General features: G+C 27.0%; 1 protein-coding gene across 1 annotated transcript; it reads left to right on the top strand.

Annotated features, from left to right (window-relative positions):
- The first annotated feature begins 2,237 nt into the window (after positions 1–2,237).
- On the top strand, positions 2,238–14,866 carry LOC111034109 (neuroblastoma-amplified sequence-like). Its single transcript, XM_022315148.1, has 33 exons — positions 2,238–2,472; positions 2,558–2,771; positions 2,934–3,079; positions 3,186–3,271; positions 3,354–3,543; positions 3,901–4,035; positions 4,107–4,204; positions 5,279–5,354; positions 5,430–5,603; positions 5,836–5,928; positions 6,615–6,740; positions 7,028–7,172; positions 7,234–7,540; positions 8,054–8,312; positions 8,394–8,525; positions 8,594–8,728; positions 8,791–8,942; positions 9,009–9,188; positions 9,669–9,768; positions 9,843–10,015; positions 10,105–10,217; positions 10,298–10,476; positions 10,565–10,755; positions 11,604–11,669; positions 11,740–11,897; positions 11,956–12,167; positions 12,477–12,643; positions 12,743–13,104; positions 13,167–13,315; positions 13,408–13,523; positions 13,958–14,075; positions 14,174–14,293; positions 14,348–14,866. Exons 1-33 carry the CDS (start codon positions 2,410–2,412, stop codon positions 14,627–14,629), a joined length of 5,217 nt encoding a protein of 1,738 aa, XP_022170840.1. The 5' UTR covers positions 2,238–2,409; the 3' UTR covers positions 14,630–14,866.
- The last annotated feature ends 4,130 nt before the right edge of the window (positions 14,867–18,996 follow it).

The raw sequence follows: 18,996 nt of genomic DNA, 5'->3' as shown, positions 1-18,996 counted from the left end.
GTGTATCAAGATTTTCAAGAAGAAAAATTTGATACGTATCGATACGTACCACCTCGTATCGAAGTCCGAGTCCGATACGGGTCGGTACGTGTCGCTTGTATACTGCACGTGTAACTTTTTGAACGTTTAAAATTGCCTCGATACGTATCGATACACTCCAAATTCTTCCTTGAAAGTCTTGATTGTTACGAACACCCAAGGGCCAAGGCTGATCAAAACAATACACCAATAATACCATAATAATTATTATTATGCATATTAAAATAAAAATTATAAAAAAATATTTAGCATAACTAAAATAATAAATTAAGTAGGTACAATGATAGTATTATTATTTTATAGGTATATAATAAAATATATTATATAATAATAACATGTTTGCAACTCCACCTTAAGCAATTACCTTGTTATCATTAGCTTGTGTTTGGTGGTAGGTATACATAAGTTTGAATTAAGTGCAATATGAAGTAGGTAGGTAGGTAGCCAGGTAGGTACAATCACAGATTAAATTTAATCTGTGGTACAATTCTAGTTTTATACAAACGATATTTAAAAAAATAAAAATGTTTAGCAAACGAAAATGCCATCAAGACTAATTATGTATAATGAATAAATTCTATTTTTCATGCTTTTATTTTTACATCAGGTAGGTATATTATTAAAAAATCTATTTTTTTTTTTTGAAATTATTATTCAAATAAATATATATTATTGTTAAAATAATTTCAAATATTGATACATTAAGTAGTCCACGCCCACATATTTGGGTAGAAGCCGATATATGCGGAGCTATTAAGTCCAATCTGTCTATATTAAAATAATATTTTGACACACAAATATTGATATTTACTTTATTTCGGGTAGGTACTCCCTATTATGCGAGTTCACATTATAATATTCAACTTGGCTTCAACCATGCTTAAACCAGTATATTAAGCTATGTGGTAAATTAATTACATAGGTAGTTAACTGAATCCGTTTGTGGTTGTTCTCACTGTTGCTTTCTGTAGATAAGCATATTATAATACATGATTTTTTTTCAAATTGCCTTGTAGGTAGCGAGATAGGTAGGTTATGAGTCGTAACTTATGTCACTAAACACAATTTAAATTCACACCCAAACATTGTTTCTTTTTTTACTTATAATACTCAATAATATCGAAATAAGTTTATTTAATTCAATAATATTTCATCGAACATCTGTTCAAACACTTTCAAAGACATGATTACAATGAATTCCTCACAAATTGGTTTTAATTGCAAGATACATTATTATTTATTTACCTCTTATAGGTACTTTATTACCATAATTTTTAATATTTGCTTTCAAGGTCGAATTTAGCGCTAAATAAGCAATGAAGCAACTCTATTAATTCCAAATAATTACCATTGTCTATTTGTTTGGAACTCCAATTATTTCACGATTACCTCGAAAAGTCGAAGTATAAGACCTCACGATAAGAGAAAATGAATTACTCTAACAATGCGTTTAAAATATCAATTTAAACATCTTGGTAATTCTTAAAAGTCAAAACCAACAATCTACATTTTGTAACAACAACAAATAATATGTATTTTTTTAAAATTATATTTTATTATGTATAGTTCGTATTAAATAATTTATAAACAATTATAATTTGTAACAATACCTGTTCAAAAATAATACAACCGAGTAATGAGTATAATATTGTACCATATATAGCTTATAGTGTATTATTTATCTGTTTGAATGCTTGAATCAGATCTGAAAAATATGTTTATAAGAATACTTTTAAAGATAAATATAGGCAATAGAATATTCAGTATTGCAGTTATCGTGTTATTTAGGAAGTGTGACAAATTTACGGGAACGTAGTTCTACTTTCTACGGACATAGATCTTAAATAAAAAACCTGACGTCTATGACCCATGGACCATGGTTAATATGAGATGTAGAATTTATATAATTAAATAAAGAACGGATTTTAAAGATCTTCAACACGGCTTTAGATAATGTAATTTGTGGATATAATATATTATGCATGTCGCATGATAGAAATAACTATTAATAAGTTATTTCTATCATGATATTATGTATCTACAACCGTGATCTTCGAAAGAATTTTTCAGATCCTTGTTCTTATCATTCACTTATCACGATTATAATCATGTTCACTTATCACGGACTATTATAGTCCGTGTCACTTATACATTTTATCACGATCATTCAAGATACCAGCTTTATAATGATAATTGATAACACGCTGGCACTTATTTTTTGAAAATTAATCTTTATATTATATACATTTTATTATTTACCAGTTCACTGTTAGCTGTTATGTATTAAGTGATTCATCTTTGCCTAAATCATTTAAATTGTATAGGTATTTAATGTTGTATTAACTGCAGAGTATTTGATATTTCCCTAAAATGAGTGAAGAAATTTTGTACATTGTATCTGATTATGTTCAATGGCAGGAAACTATAGATTTGGCGAGTACCTGCACACCACATTACAACAAACAATTAAAATATAATAAATATTCTAATTGTTATATTGCCACTTTTTTATTTACAGAAAAAATCCTTGAAGAAAAGCTCTCTAAATGTTATTGATTACATTGGTGCATTCAAATATTTTCCCTATTTTTCTTCAGAAAAATTTATTTTTAATGAACCAACATGGAAGTTCTGTATTGGTGGCAATGGTCAAGTTTTGTCTGTTGTTCAACATACTACACTGGAAATGCGCACAGAAAAACATTATAATAAGACTTTAGCAAAAGCAACCTGTAAGATGTATTAATATTTAATGTAACAATTGTTTTCATTATGCCATACTTAACATAATTTATTATTTGATTAATCTTGGTAGCTAGTTAAATAAAGAGTAGGTACATTCAATTGTATGACATAACAATTTCATAAAAGTTCTTTTAAAATTATTTGTTTAGTACCTGATTTAATATCAAATGATTTATACCCATCAAAAAGAGTTTTGTCATGGAGTCCAGATTGTTCAATTTTTGCAATTGCCACTTCACATGGTCACATTGCTTGCTATGATCTCTTAGCCTCAAATTTATTTGTTATTAAGTCTGTAAGTTAAAAGCTTAGATTTAATATCTTTTTTTTATGAGTATATTGTAACCACGAATATATCTTAAATTTTTAATGTATAAACTGTTTTTGTATGTATTTAAAAGATCCAAAATAGTACTAAACAACCTACAAATAATATATTCGCCAAAGAAATGGTGTTCTTAGATTTGCGAACACGGTCTTCAAAATGGTACGTTTATTATTCATACAATTTTGTTTACATAATCATTGAAAAATGTTGAGATATTTTAAGTTATTTGAATTATTTTTAGGTCGTATGAGCTTATTTTAATTGGCGGAAATGGATTGTTAACTAGCTATGCTGTATCATCTGTGTATGGTTACCAAATTCAACATACTTTCAATTTTATTCAAGTATTAGGTGCATCATTATTATCATCTGTTTCATCATGTTCAGATCCACCCTACATAATTACATCTTCTGACATACAAAATAAATTGGTAAGTCATTGAAAGTTCATGATCTTAGATTACAGTCTAAAGATGATTCTAGTCTAGGTGAAAATTACCAAACCCAAATATTAACTGTTAATAATGATTGAGGAAAGATTACAAAAGCTTTTTTTCATTAAGATGGAATATTCTAATTTATTCTTAATAATATTCTGTACAATAAATACCTATACAAATATGACTAGATGGACATTTTGGTTGAAAAGGGTGTTATTGGCACCTCAAAAGCTTAAAAATAAACTATTAGTATTAAGTTATTTTAGAAAATTATTATACTACTTCGATCTCTAGTATTTTGATTGACATTCCAACACTAGCATTTTTTAAATAATTATTTTTGTTTAGGACTTAAATGATTCTGGCTTAAATTTATGGTCAATGATTTCATATGAGCCTTATTACAATCCAGTTCTATCTTCAAATATTATACATGATGGGTTTTTATCCAGGTTTATGAATATGGTATTGCGTAAGAAAAATGTAAGTTGACCTTAATTTATTTTCTGATAGGCTAAATTCAAATTTATAGTTTTATGAATTTTGAATTGCAGAAGTTTATTATTAAAATGAGTTTATCACCATCATCTACATTGTTAGCATGTTTATATGGAACCCGGACAGTCTGTATTTGGAATTTTCCTGAAATAAGGTTAGTAATAAGTAATAACTAAAGAAACATTTTTAGGTTCTTAAAAGTTTAATACATGATCTTAAATGCTCTTAAGAAACCATAAAATATCAGCCTAAGAGGACGCCATACTCTCCTTATGGCATTGTATCCGTCTTATAAACGCACAACATAACCAATAGTACAGCAGTTCTCAAACTTTTTTTTTCGCTTACCACTCATGTGTATTATTAATCTGTCGCGTACTTATGTCTATTTCCATGTGATCATGTTCAAACACAATTTAAAATATTCATTTATTTACTCTCCGTTCTATCACTTTGTGTCCTTTCGCTTATCAATATGTAGTCTTCTGCGTACCACTAGTGGTACTCGTACCATACTTCTGCAATAGTACATTCTAAATAATTCATTTAACCCTGTTATGTTTTTATTTTAGAGTGAATTACCTATTACCAAATTGAGAATTAAGAATATTATATAGCTTATGATAGATTTGATTTTTATATTTTAATTTTAAAGTAAGTTATGAGCATTTTAAAATTTTCATAACTCACTTTAAAATTAAAATTAAAAAAAATCTTATATTATTGACTAGATTATATTCTTATTTGGTCTTATTATAACGTATATTTTGTTATGTTATGCATTTTTAAGACAGCGACAATGGGTATGGCTTTGTCATAATTAAGGCAGTAAAGTTATTGCATTTGTATCTTTTTGTATATGATTATATTCATTGCTAAGTGAGCTTAAAATATGTTTTGCCTAAATATTTATTTTAATGCATTTTTTTTACTGTGAAAAAATGAAACTTGGTAATTTTTTTTATTTTAGTTCAATTTAGTACATACTAGTGCAATTTGTATTATAACTTGAATAGTAAAATATAATTTTAGTTAAAACAAGGATAATATTTTATAATTTTTTTTGTCCACCAAAATGTTTAGAATATAGTTAGTACCACAAGGTATTAGTACAATAATACCTACTGATTTTTAATTTCACTATTTTATTTAACATTATATTATTAATTATAACCACTTTACTACTATTATTTTTAGGTATATTCATTTTAATAATTTTATTTTTTAGTGTTTGCAAGAGTTGGTCTGTAAATGATCAAAAAGAATTGGGTGGCATTGTTGATATTGAATGGTGGTGTAATGAGGTACTGTATATGTTTAGAATTATATAAATATTTCAATTAAGGTATTGTTGATTCAGACCATATTTTTTGATTTAGCTTCTAATTTTGGGTTGTTTTGATGGCACTCTAATCATTTGCCGTGAAAAAGGTCAACAGAGTGTAGTTATTACTAAAATGAATCCTTTTTGTTTTAAATTATGTGGTTCATATAATTCCAATAATTTTGTTGTTGCTGATTATGAAGCAATTGAGTCTGTCAATAATTCTCAGGTATTTTGAAATTATATCTTTTAATAAAACATCTACATTTAATGTATTCTAACCAATGATAGGTTAGATTATATTAATACTGTAAATAAAGTTAGCTAACATTTTTAAACTTTTTAACCCCCCTCCTCCCCCCCAGATAAAAACATGTTATTGAAATCTAAAGGTTGCTAACTGCTATTTATAAACTGATGGAAAATATTGTTTTTACAAATTTTGATTTTATTTTTTTAAGGATTCTAGTGTAAATTCCAAATCGACAACAACAAATGTATATAAACTTATTGCTGTAACCAAAACTACTCCTCAGGAATTACTCATGAAAAAAGTAATATTAAAATTGTATAGTATTTATTTAAAATAAATATATTAAGTGTTATCAAAATAGTACTTAAGCATACTTAAGAGTATGTCAGCACACTATTTGTTTTCTTTCTCTGGCCCACGTGCAATATAGAGAAAACACATTTACACAGAATCATTTTTTCTATGATTTTAAGTTATGTTAGATTAAAAACCACCCATTACAAAAGAGATGGAGAATAATATTTTTGAAGGAATGACATATCGATTTGTCTAAGTATGGTTTCAAAACAACTTAAACATCATTTAAGTTTACAATATTGTTTTGTTTATTTTGAAAGTCAAATACAAAGTCAAATAACAATAAAATATAAAATCAATATGTCATTCTTTCAAAAATATTATATCTATCTTTTTGTAATGGGCGATTTTTATCTAAGATTACTTAAAAACATAGAAAAAATGATCCTGCTTAAATGAGTTTTGTCTATGCTGCACGTGGGCCAGAGAGAGAAAACAATTAGTGCGCTGACATACTCATAACAAAAATAGCTTAACTAATTTAATTTTAATATTAACAAATTGATTTTGATGCTTTTATATTTTAACACATTTTGAACTTGCATTATCAATTATACCATATGATTGAGGTACTGAGTAGTTATTTGTTATATGATGTTATGCTATTTTATTTATCTTGAAATTTTACAGATACAGGAAAAGGAATATGAAGATGCATTACAACTAGCATTTAAATATGATTTGGATAAAGATTTAGTTTATAAACATCAATGGTGTAATAGTTCAGTTCTAGAAGAATCTATTAATAATATTTTGGTAAGTAAAACCATTAATTATAAATACTATAGAGCGCACGCTGCAGTACAAAATACTCATACTCTGAATTTACGAGCAATCTTGGTATTACAAGCCAGAACTGTCTAGGTGGGCAGGTTATAAGATACTCCGCCTAGTCAGTTCTGGCGTATAACATCAGGATCACTAGTAACTTCAGCGCAGGGTGTTTTGCACCGCAGTGAGTGATCTAGTGTATTTGTAATCAATGGTAAAACATAAAATAAAATAAAATAAATAATAATTTTATTATGTTATATGCATTAAAGAGCAAAGTATCTGATAAGCAATGGATTGTGCACGAGTGTTGCAACAGAGTTTCAGAAACATTAATAGGAGCAAAGCAATTGATTGCATACGGCTTAGAAATAACTGATTTCTCTGCATACCTAAGTATAGAATCTGAAAACACAAGTAAGTTTCAAATATTCAAAATATAGATTTTATTATAATTTCTAAAACTTTGATAAATCAGGTAAATTTAGTCAAGAAGGCAAAGAATTTATAATATCAAGATTAAAACTCTTAAATTACTTGGATAAACTAACTACTTATGAAATGGTCTTGAAAAAAATGGATGGTGACAGTGAGGCCCTTTATAGCTCACATACCTATAAACATCTTAGAGATTTGAGTCCTTTACAATGGGCTTTGCAGTTAGCTAGACAGTGCCAAGTTGACGCGGTTTCTATTGTTTTCACCTACTACAGTGATCATGTTATTCCATACTGGTTGGACATATTGAATGATTTTCCAGAGACACTAATGCTCAAGTTGTACAGGTATAATGTAATGTATAACTTTACAAATAAGTGCATAACAAAAATATATATATTGTTGCGATTGATAATTCATGCATTGAAAGTATCCTCTTATTGGAGGCCGTCGCATTAATTCCCGTAGCTACGGTTTTGTTGGAATTATTTAAATGATAATACATGTATTAGTAATAATGAACTACTAATACTTTTTTATTATTTTTTAAATTAAGAACAATGAAAATGAAATTAATATAGTGTGACAAGTTATTCAGTCTTACATTTATTAGAAATTTACATTATAAAAATATTATTTAGCAATTTTTTTTCTCTACTGAACTAAAACTTGCTTTGTGTACTATTATCACAGAATAGATTAAATTAAATTAATTCCATACTATTATGTTGATTGAATAAAAATAAATAAATAAAATATTCTACATTTTATTTTGAATTTACAACTAAAAATATTTAACTTGTAGGACGCAAGGAAAAATATAAATTGTGTATTAAATACATTTTTCTTTTAAAATGTAGACATTTATTGCCAGTTTGGGATCCATCTGCAAAAAAAGTTATTTTATTAGAATCAAAAATCTTAAGAGAACTTGATTGGTGTGAATCTGATAGATTTAAATTATTAACTGGCACTTTTGAGAACATAAAAACTATTTCTTTAACTGAACATGACCTCATTCATTGGTATACAAAAAGAATAAGAAACATTGAGTTATGTACTAAATTAGTCCAACATACGTTAGAAATGGCTACCATTGCTCGAGAAAATAACATTAAGGTAAAACTGTTATTATTTAATATTTATTTTTACTGACATTTTTATATTCATAAATATACAAACAAATTATCAATTGTTTAGGGGTTAGAACAATTGCATGAAGATTTATCTGTTCTAGAAGTCTTGGTGTATGAAGTGGGCTTAGAGAATATGTTCTTGGAAGATATTGAACAGTTGAACACCTTAGAAAAAGCATCATTGTTTATGTCAAGGGTTTGTCAAATTAATTTAACAAATTTTTTTTTACTTTTAAATAAACTCATATTTTTTAAACTTTTTAGTGTGATGAAAATTTATTCTTGAATAATCTAACAAACTATTTTTTACCTTTTATTCAAACTAAAGCTGATACATTTTATTTGCTGGAGCAATATCTAATACAGACTAGTCAAAGTTCATTGAAAAAATTGTCACAGGTAATAATTTTAGTAAATAATAATTAAAAAAATTAGAGTTTTTAATTTTATGGAAATTTTAGTATTTCGAGTATGTTCAAATTAATGGTTGGTGTGTAAATGTATCGGATGAAGCAAAAATAGCCTTAGGCCTCAAATGCATTTATACGTACACAAAAACTGATCAATTAGATGAGGCACAAAGTATAGTCTTGTCATTGCTAAAAAGTGTAAAGTAATGTAAAAATGAAATGCTTATTTAATTATCATACATTGTAAAAATAAATAATTTTTATCTTAGAAATACTGCCGAAAACAGGTCTAATATAAAAAAACTTGAAGATACTAAGCAAATTATAAATGCTTCAAAATTATTACTTACTTATGGTATAAGATATCCTCTTAAAGTGTTGATCGATAATTTGACCAATGTTGTTTTTTTCCGAAAAGTTATGATATCCATATGTGAATATACATCAACGTAAGTAATACAGTGAAAACTCTTTATAACAAAACTCTTTACAACGAAAAACTCTATATAACGTAAACATTACATAATAATGGTTGGTTTGCTATATAACCCATTAGACAATTCATTCTCTATAACGTATAAGTCACTCTCAATAACGAAACAATATTTTATGTTTCATAATACAATTTACGTGTTATCGTATCTATTACATATATAAACTATAAAAATAATCGGCAATAATGCCGACATTTCCAAGAACGATTACATTCTTTCATTATTTGTAAAAATAATGATGTGTTTGATATATAATATTATACATAAATAATTAAAATTTTGTTTTTTTTAAACCCTCTCTATTACGAAAACTCTCTATAACGAAAGAAATCTCTTGGTCCCTTCAGATTCGTTATAAAGAGTTTTGACTGTATAACAATTTAAAGTACGAAAATTGTTTTTTTTAATACTATGTATGGTAAATATTTGCATTAGAAAAAATCAAACAGAAAAGTATTGGTCAAATGTTCTTGGTGATTTGTTGAAAATTGCAGAGTTTTGTTTCCCGTCACTTTCAATTGAAATATGTTATGAGGTAAAAAAAAAAACAACAACAGATTAAAATGTTTGGAATTTTGTAAATATTTAATTTGTAATCAACATTTTTAGGAATATGTCAAAATGCTTTTGGGTAGTCAAAATCAAAAAATAATACCATTAAGTAAAGATATTTTATTGGGTAAATTACCAGAGCACTTAAGTTTAAGGATTGTTAAAGACTCATTTGATATGTATTTCGATCGATCAAAGTCTTTCAATGATGCATCAATGACCTTAGCAAAGTATATAGTATAAGATTACTGATTTATTGATATTATGTTTACCATTTAATTTAAAAATTATTATTTTAATGATTAACATTTTACTTTAGATTATGTTTACAAATTATACCTAATGCTGAAGGTTTATTAATACATGAATGGAATTTAATTTCTGCTATGACAATATTTAACAATCTTGGTACCAAATTACTTCCAGTCCAAGGTAATTATTTTATTGAGTAGTAATGTAAAATTATGAATATTATTTATAATATTGAATCAATATATATTTATATTTCATAGTGCGTCAATGTAAAAATAAATGGAAACTTATTGACATCACCATATCTTCTAAACCAAACAATTATACGTTATTGAAAAAATTAATAACATTAGCTAACAAATTGGATATTAAATGTCATGAAAGCTTTATTTCTACCGAATCCAATATTTTATTCAAATGTGCTATGGTTGCATATCAAGTAATATATTAAAACACAAATGTATTTTTATGTTCTTCTGCTATCTCTTCTGTACATGAATAATTTATTTTTAAGTTCTTTTTATTAGGCTAATGATTTGAAATTTGCTTCTAAAATTTGTGTTCAATTGATGGATAAAAATGAACCATCAGTATGGCCATTATGCATTGAATTAGGTGTACATAACGATATTATTGATATTGGTTTGAGGATAAAAGTATTGTCATTTGCTGTGCTCAATTGTCCCGTGGAAAAAATTGTTTCAATTATTGAATTAAGGTGATTTAATACATATTATTATGGTATTTAAAATTTTATTTTTGTGGTATAAATATTTCAGTATTTATTAACTTAATAATATTAGAAGATATTACACCCACATGTATTGTTTTCATCTTTCACACACATAACATAGCAATCGCAAATAGTGTTAAGCGGAAATGTACATATAATCAAATTTGTGGAGGAGAATAATTGTACCATAATTTTTCTTTTATTTTAAAGTTATTTTATTGTGCTATCAACTAACATGCACAATCCAGAAATTAATTTTATATTTTTATTAAATTAAAAAAGTTGGCAAATGGTTGGCAAAAATTAGCAGATTTGAAAGGAAGCTGTATACAATTCCAAATAACGTAGCCGTATTTAATATTATTTAATTTTTGTTGTATTATTCTATAGTATAATACATAGAATACTAAATTTTGTTTTCATATCTTACATAATTTCTAAGTGATACAGCTACTGGACGTTCAAAATTGTAATTATTTTCAACGGGTAAGAACTACTGGACATTAAGCTTAGATAAGGAATGTACTCATAAAAAGTTAAAATGTAAGAAAACAAAATGTTTAGTTATTCTAAGTATTATTCTGTAGAATAATAAAAATAAAAGTAAAAACTGTTGTAAATATGGCGTTATTTGGAGTTAAATGTAGTTTCCTTTCAAAACTGCTATAAGTAAACTAAAAAGAATCTGTCTGTAAATTTGCCATGTTATGAATGTGTAAGATAATGACAACATAATATGTGGACATAGAGGTGTGGTATGCTTTAATGAACTCTAATGTTTTATTAGTCTTAAAATTTACATTGCTCAAGTGTTTTTTTTTTTAATTTTGAAGGAAGTCACTGGAGAATGAAAATACTGAACTAATAACTGAATATGATTCTCAAATAGTGATTCCAATGTTAGTATTTTAATAACTATTATTTTATTATTTAATAAAATTGTTAATAACTGATGCGTTTGAAAATTAGAATTAAAAATATCAATTACCTCGCAATATCAAATAATGAAAGTTCATTACATTCAAATTGTTCTAATTGTGTTGAAGTTGGTCTATCACATGATGAGTTATTGTCCAATTTAAGAGAATTGCTTACAGTTTCTTATAACCATTCAAATTATGACCAAGGTAAGATTTTATATTAGATATTTAAAAATTTATTTTATATATAAATTTTATTTTATAGTTTTGGCTATTTATGGCTTCAAATATCTTGGATATGATTCAAAAATGTCAGTATTATGTTTTTTGCATATATCCAACGATAGTATTGTAGACGAGTGTTTCAATTGTTGCGAAGGTGTTCTTAGTACTAAACTAGCACTATATATTTATGCATTACGTTATGCGCATAAAGTTATGCACAATGTTGACATTTTTAAATTACCTACAGATCAAGTATGTAATTTTTTTTTAAATTAAAATTTAATGTATAGGTACAGTAAAAATTGTATATTATAATAAATAAATTTGTTACATTATAATGTAATTCTGTTATAATATTTAATATATCATTTCTTTTTCATTTTAAACCAATGATAAAGCAGAATCTGATCATTATTATGAATTAAGATTTTATGGAAAATATTAACGAATGTTTTAAATTTAAAATTATAAAGTACAACAAAGTAAATTTTTAGTAACTTGAAATTCACTCTTCACTAAACCGGTTTATACTGGTATAAATAATTAATTGTTATTTTTCAGTTGATTAAAGAAGTTATGTCTGACCTTGATGCTCATTCTTCTGTATCTGATCATAAAATAGGACATTATTTACGTAAATATGCATTATTATATAGTAAATGTGCAAAAGGGTTGGATTTGAATGTAAGCCCGGAAGAAATGAATAAAGAACTTATAAGGATGGCTAGGTATAATTTTCTTTTTGAATTATTTTAAAATTATTTATTATGATTTAAAATATCTAAATATCATTTTTTTTTATTGAAAAACAAATTTTTTTTCTATAGAACTGGTCAAGTAAAAAATTTGGTAAAAGCATTGGAAATATGCAATAGGCAATCATTAGATATAAATGATAAGTTACTATTAGAGTTTTTAAAACATTGTTTACACACAATACCTGCAAGAAATATAGAGGAAACTTTAACAACAATGGAATTTAATAGTTTGATTCAGAACAACAAACAATTTTCTAATAGCTTTATGCTTGAAGTTTATGAAGACGTGCCTGGAACTAATCATAATGTTTTGATTGCCTACTATACAGTGCTACATTTTATCACTCCTGATGATCATGGGCAGTTTGAGGATAACATATCACCTATTCAGCATATAAAACTGCTGAAGAGAGTTCATAGTACTATTCCAGGTATAAATGATTAATTAGGTACTAAGAATATGAAATTATTAAAAATTGTTGTTTTTTTATAGATATTGATTATAAGTTATTGTTAAACGCTGAAACTGCCTATGAAACATTTTCTATGGCCCAACAAACTGGGTGCAGTGCTCCTGTACTAAATAGATTGTTGAAAAGTCTACCTGAAAAAATACAACATTGTATAAAACTATCTCGTTCTGTTAGTTGATCTTCTTAATATACTTTTTAATAACTAATTTAATTTTACCAATTACAAATTAATATATGTTTTTCATCAAAACAATATTTTAGACATCTTCAGTGTCAGATGTCTGTCAAGATAATGTGGATTTCAATCAGTTAATACTACAGACAAAATCACCAGCTGATGTTGACAAAATTGTTAAACTATTATCTCAGAAAAACGAGTAAGTCATGCAGAAAGAATATATTTTTTGGTAGAACAGATTTTCATTTTATTTAGGTGAACCTAGCATTGTGTAAGCTTGGGACAAAATATATGTACATATCTATTGATAAAACGGTTATGTTATAATTTTATATTATTTATTAAAATGTTTTATTTTTATTTACTACATCGATAAGTCTATTCAACATAAATGTTTACATTCATTATGGTTAATATTTTTTATAGATTATAAATACATTATTATTTAATAAATGCCTAATAAACAATAGTAATTAATATTTAAAAGTCAAAGAGTATTTGATCATAATCTTACATTTCAAATTAATTTTTGCAAACATTGTATATATTATTAGAAAATTAAGATGATAACTATACAGTTCTATCTCTATTTATAACAAATATGTGTTACCTATAAATTATTTTGATTTTCAGGTTTAATGAAGTATGGGTTGAAGCTTTGAAGAGATTATTAGTGTTTCAACCTCATGAGTTTCGAGTTTCAGTATCTGTATTGAAATATACCTGTAGTAAACACAATTTTACTAAACAGGTAGTTATATCTTTAATATAATTACACTTTTTAGTTTTATTAGATTGAGAACAATTTAAACTTAATCATAATATTAAATGTCTATGTAACTTTTACAGGAATTAGAAGATTTTAGTAGTATTCCAAATGTGAACATTACTTTACTTTATTTGTTGTATTTATTATCTGGTGAAAGTGCTGTAGAAGCAGCTGCTATAAGTTATTTTCAAACTAACCATGTAAGTATTTGCCTAGGGTATAATATAATTTACTGATATAAATATTATGTTAAGGTACTGCCTGATTTGGTATTGGACACTATTCTTGAATATGGTCTAGTAGAACAATTAGCTGAATGTGAAGAGATGATGAACAATCTTATAAGCCGAGCATTAGCTGGAAATAGTGGAAAAAATTGCCGATTAGTCTGTGAGCAGTTAGCTTCTACTGGGCGTAGTTTGTTGGCTGGTTCGTTATATTTAAGTCACAATGGTGTGCCAGCTGCATTGAGAACGAATGTGGCTGCAAAAGAAATATCTGAAAGCTATTTAGGCAGAAATACTAAAGATAAGTGAAATATTTAAATGTTTTTGATTGATGCTATAAGATTTATTGCATTAAAGGGTTTTTTTATTAATTGTATTTCATATAATAATATATTAATGTGTATAATTTTATTTAATGTAGGGTGACAGGATCACACACCAAAATATGTTGTACACTTATTTAAAATGTATTTATTACTAATTTATTCAATGTTTATTATATTATTTTGATTATTATATTAAATATTTGAGATTCTGAACGATGAATGTATTGATTTTACAATGATGTGTTTTTTAAGACATTTTTTTCTTTCTATCATCACCTTTTGGGACTGTAAGAATGCTTACATTTTTTAGTTTGACGGTGGTTCTCTTAATTCTCACCAGTTTATATTAGAATGTTCTGGTTCTAATGGTGTTGTCAGTGATCTACCATAGTTTACATGTATTATACATTTATAATGCACAGCCGCACAGTTGATGTAATTTATCTATCAAAAACTACTCAAAAATATGTTATTTATTCAAATTATTTAAGTGAACTTTATTTATTATTATTATTATTATTTATAATTTCAAATTGTTTTAGGAGATGTCAGGAAAGCCTAGAGAGTAGTTCGAATTACGTTTGATTTATACCATGATGTGCTATATATTATCCAATCCGCTACAGGGTATTGTCAATTTCGGTCAAATGAGTTCATAAAACTAGTGCGAAGTATACTGATCCCATTTTGCCCATGAACTGATTTACACAAAAACCAAGATTCACTCATATAGCGCTATATTTTATGTTTTTTCATATCTTCACTCTTGAAGTCTGGTTATACAACTAATAACTATGAATGGATGTTTGTTCATCTGAAGTCAATAAACTCAAAAACTACTGTAGGGTATATTGTATGTAACATTGTCTAAACATTGATAAAACGATGGTAGCAGAGGAGAAGCATTGTTCACAAAGTGCCCTCTGCTGTTGGTTTAAACAGGAAGAAAAAGAATCAAATACTACTGGACTGTTTTCAATAAATTTATATCAATAGAATTCTTGAGATTTAGTAAGTTAGTAGATTATATCTTTTTTTTCAACTTCTGTAGGTAGCTAAAGGATGGCTCACACATGAATGTTTTTTGTTTTTTTTTAATTGTTTGCCATTGGTTGTATATCATATATTCATATTATACCTAGGTGTTTATTGCAATTAGTAGAAATATTGCATAAATATTTTTTACAAATATATTTATGAACAAACAAATCTTTGGCAACACTGGGCAGGACAGATATTATTATATAATATATACATTATACATATTACTCATTTAATTAAATTTATTACATTCCATTTTATATTTATACAATGACCAAATGTTAATATGTAAATAACTATTAGGAAAATAGTATTCAGCACAAGTGTTATTTTGTGATTTACTATGAAAATTTGTAATTTATTACAGTTTTCATAATATTTTAATGAACAGGTAGGTATTGTGTAAAATAAAATATGTGAATTGATTGCATACAACTTGATTTCTAATTGTTTATAAGAAGTACAATTTGAATCATTTTTAAAGGTTTATGGAATAAAGGGATCTTAATTATCATTACTCATTATAGGTACCTAGCTTAAATTATACCATTTTACCATGAATAGATTATAGATTTAATTTTCATATTACTATATAATATATACATTATTTTTATTATATTATATTAATGTTATAGATTGCTTATTTAATTAAATTACATTCCACGCTTGCTTCCTATCACTATAACAAATTTCATAAAAACTCCTTCAATCACACAAATCCCCTTTATATCTAAATTTTCTTCTCACACATTGCCTGACAACCGTTTCCGTAAACTGAAACATGAATGGCCACATGATCTATTAATTAGTAGGTACTAGGTAGGTATTTAGTTTATTATAATATAGGTACATAAACATACCTATTCTCCTAAGTTGATAAGTTGGAAGTAGTGTACTAGTGTCCCTTTTCTCATGCTGCCACGCAGGGCCTGATTAACCAATAGGCTAAGTAGGCTACAGTCAGTGGTCGGGAGTAGCGCGCTAATTGTAGCGACGCTACAGTAGCACGCTACTTTAGCTGTAGCGATTAACATAGCGTCTCTACAGTATAAGTAATGTAGCGAAATACTATAGCGCGCTAGAAATTTACGGTTAGTGTAGCGAAAATGTTCATTATTCTATCGCTACTTCTAACCTATTTCATGAAAATTAAATATTATGGTGTATGTTTATTTATTTAATTAAGATGACTAGATGAGTGTATTTTTGATTTTTTCGGGTTTAAGTTTAACACGGACCGGACTAATCAGCAATCATAGATTATAGATAAGACTATAATCATAAGTGCATTATTACAATATTAGGTAACAGTGTTTTAGATTCTTTGTATCACTGAATTCAGATTTAACACTTCCATCACAATGACCTACTCAACGACAAAGTCCACTTGACACTTACACTATACAGCGGAACGTAAGATGTTCTAGATCCATGCTTGCCATCAACTTTAAAAAAAAAAAATGTTTAGCAAATCAAAATTCTTTGTAATCAGTAATCACTCATCCCCTTACTGTGTGAAGTCTTTTCTCCCAGTGACCGAATGTCTAATCAGTACAAACTACTAATTATTGGCAATTTTCAATAAAACGTTTTTATTTGTTTTGATTTTTGTTACAAAAATACATAAAATACATTGAATAAACCTGTCTTCCAAAAATACAAGAAAGTAGTGGTAGGAATTAACAAATAATGACCAATTACTCAAGTGAATATTATATAAATAAATCAAAAAAATGTAGCGAAAAAGTAGCGCGCTACATTTAAACAATAGCGTTAAAAGTAGCGCACTAAATTTAAAAACAAAGTAGCTTTAGCGATAGCGAGCTACTTTTGGGGGGGAGTAGCAGTAGCGTTAGCGTGCTGCAAAAAAACAGTAGCGTCCCGACCACTGGCTACAGTCTAGGGCGCCAATCGATCAATTGGGGGCGCCACAAAAATTTTTTTTACGAATGTAGAATTTTTGCATAATATATACTTAAAAAAAAAAAATTGTTACGTGTGCGTACGTACATTTTATTGGTATATTTTTTAATACAATTTACAAACAGCTTATTAATATGAGTGAAAATAAAAAACCAAGTGGTTCCGAGTATCGAAAAAGGGCTCGAGAGCGTAGTGAGCGGGAAAATGCAATTTTGAAAAAAATGCCTTCACTTGATTCGTTTTTTAGTAAATCTAAAACAACGTCTAATAATGACTTCTGATTCTGAATCATTATTAGATGCCTCAGTGAAGAGTGTTCTGGTTGAAAGTAGCAAAAACAAAAGTGAAATTCAAGTGGCGATGCCGTCTACTAGTGCTAATAGTCTTTCGCAGGGTTAAAATCAATGAAAAAACTTTTTAAAATGAATAATATTTAGTTCAATCATAAATTAAAATTTTTTAAATGCTTTTGTATATAATTTTATTAAATATAAAACACGTTTTATTTTAAACAAAAAAAGTCTGTTGTTTTTACGTTTTCTTAATCCTCGTTTTACCCTCCAACCACTCCGATCATTCATAGGGGCGCCAAATCAACCCTAGCCTACTGGTGACCAACTCCTTAATCAGGCCCTGCTGCCACGTCTAGTACTCAAATGTCTCAAATGTTAACATCTTTATTCATCAGAGATATGTATTAGATATTTAGATTAGTATTGTACTTAGTGGTGCAAGACATTAAGACAATATAATATACACACCCACCCACCCCCACCACAACCTCTAAATAACAAATAAATATATACCCATACGATAAGCCGCAGTTTTCTATTAATAAATCTACAATAATAATGATAACGAAAATCATTTCAAAAACGTTATATAGTAATATTAGTATTAAGTTGTAAGTTGTATGCTTAGTTCTATTAAGTATTATCTCACTATCATTATCGTGGTTTTTAGCTGTAGGGCGTAGGGTACATAAATAAGTCTGCCTAAATAGTAACGATTTAATGTAAAATATTTTTATTCATAATTTACTATGAATAACTCCCTGAAAACTCCAATAACCCCCCACCCGTCTAAAATATATTGGTGGCGCAGTGCACCAAAAACAGTATACTCAAACCGCCTCTGTAATATTCATTGTATAATTATTATTGACTATTGTGTAGGTATATGGATTGTAAATATTTTTTATAAATAAATAATAAAAAAAAAGCACAAGTGTTATTTTGTGATTTATAATGACAATTTTTAATTTATTATGGTAGGTATTAATATTATGAATCGTGTAAAATAAACGTGAATTGGTACAAGTCCATTTAGGTAATTATTTATTTTTAGGGGGAGTTTTTAAACACATAATATTACAAAATGTTTTTT

This window comes from Myzus persicae, unplaced genomic scaffold, assembly GCF_001856785.1.
Source record: "Myzus persicae strain clone G006 unplaced genomic scaffold, MPER_G0061.0, whole genome shotgun sequence".
Classification (NCBI taxonomy): Eukaryota; Metazoa; Arthropoda; class Insecta; order Hemiptera; family Aphididae; genus Myzus; species Myzus persicae.
The sequence above is the reverse complement of the archived record's forward strand: the minus strand, read 5'-3'. Positions and strand labels throughout refer to the sequence as shown.

What these genes read in the sequence shown, in the direction of transcription:
- LOC111034109 (XM_022315148.1), top strand. Translation starts at nt 2,410, where the DNA reads ATGAGTGAAGAAATTTTGTACATTGTATCTGATTATGTTCAATGGCAG. An exon ending in GTGCTATGGTTGCATATCAA is followed by an intron (nt 10,477 to 10,564) that starts GTAATATATTAA and finishes TCTTTTTATTAG; the next exon opens with GCTAATGATTTGAAATTTGC. An exon ending in AGTTCATAGTACTATTCCAG is followed by an intron (nt 13,105 to 13,166) that starts GTATAAATGATT and finishes GTTTTTTTATAG; the next exon opens with ATATTGATTATAAGTTATTG.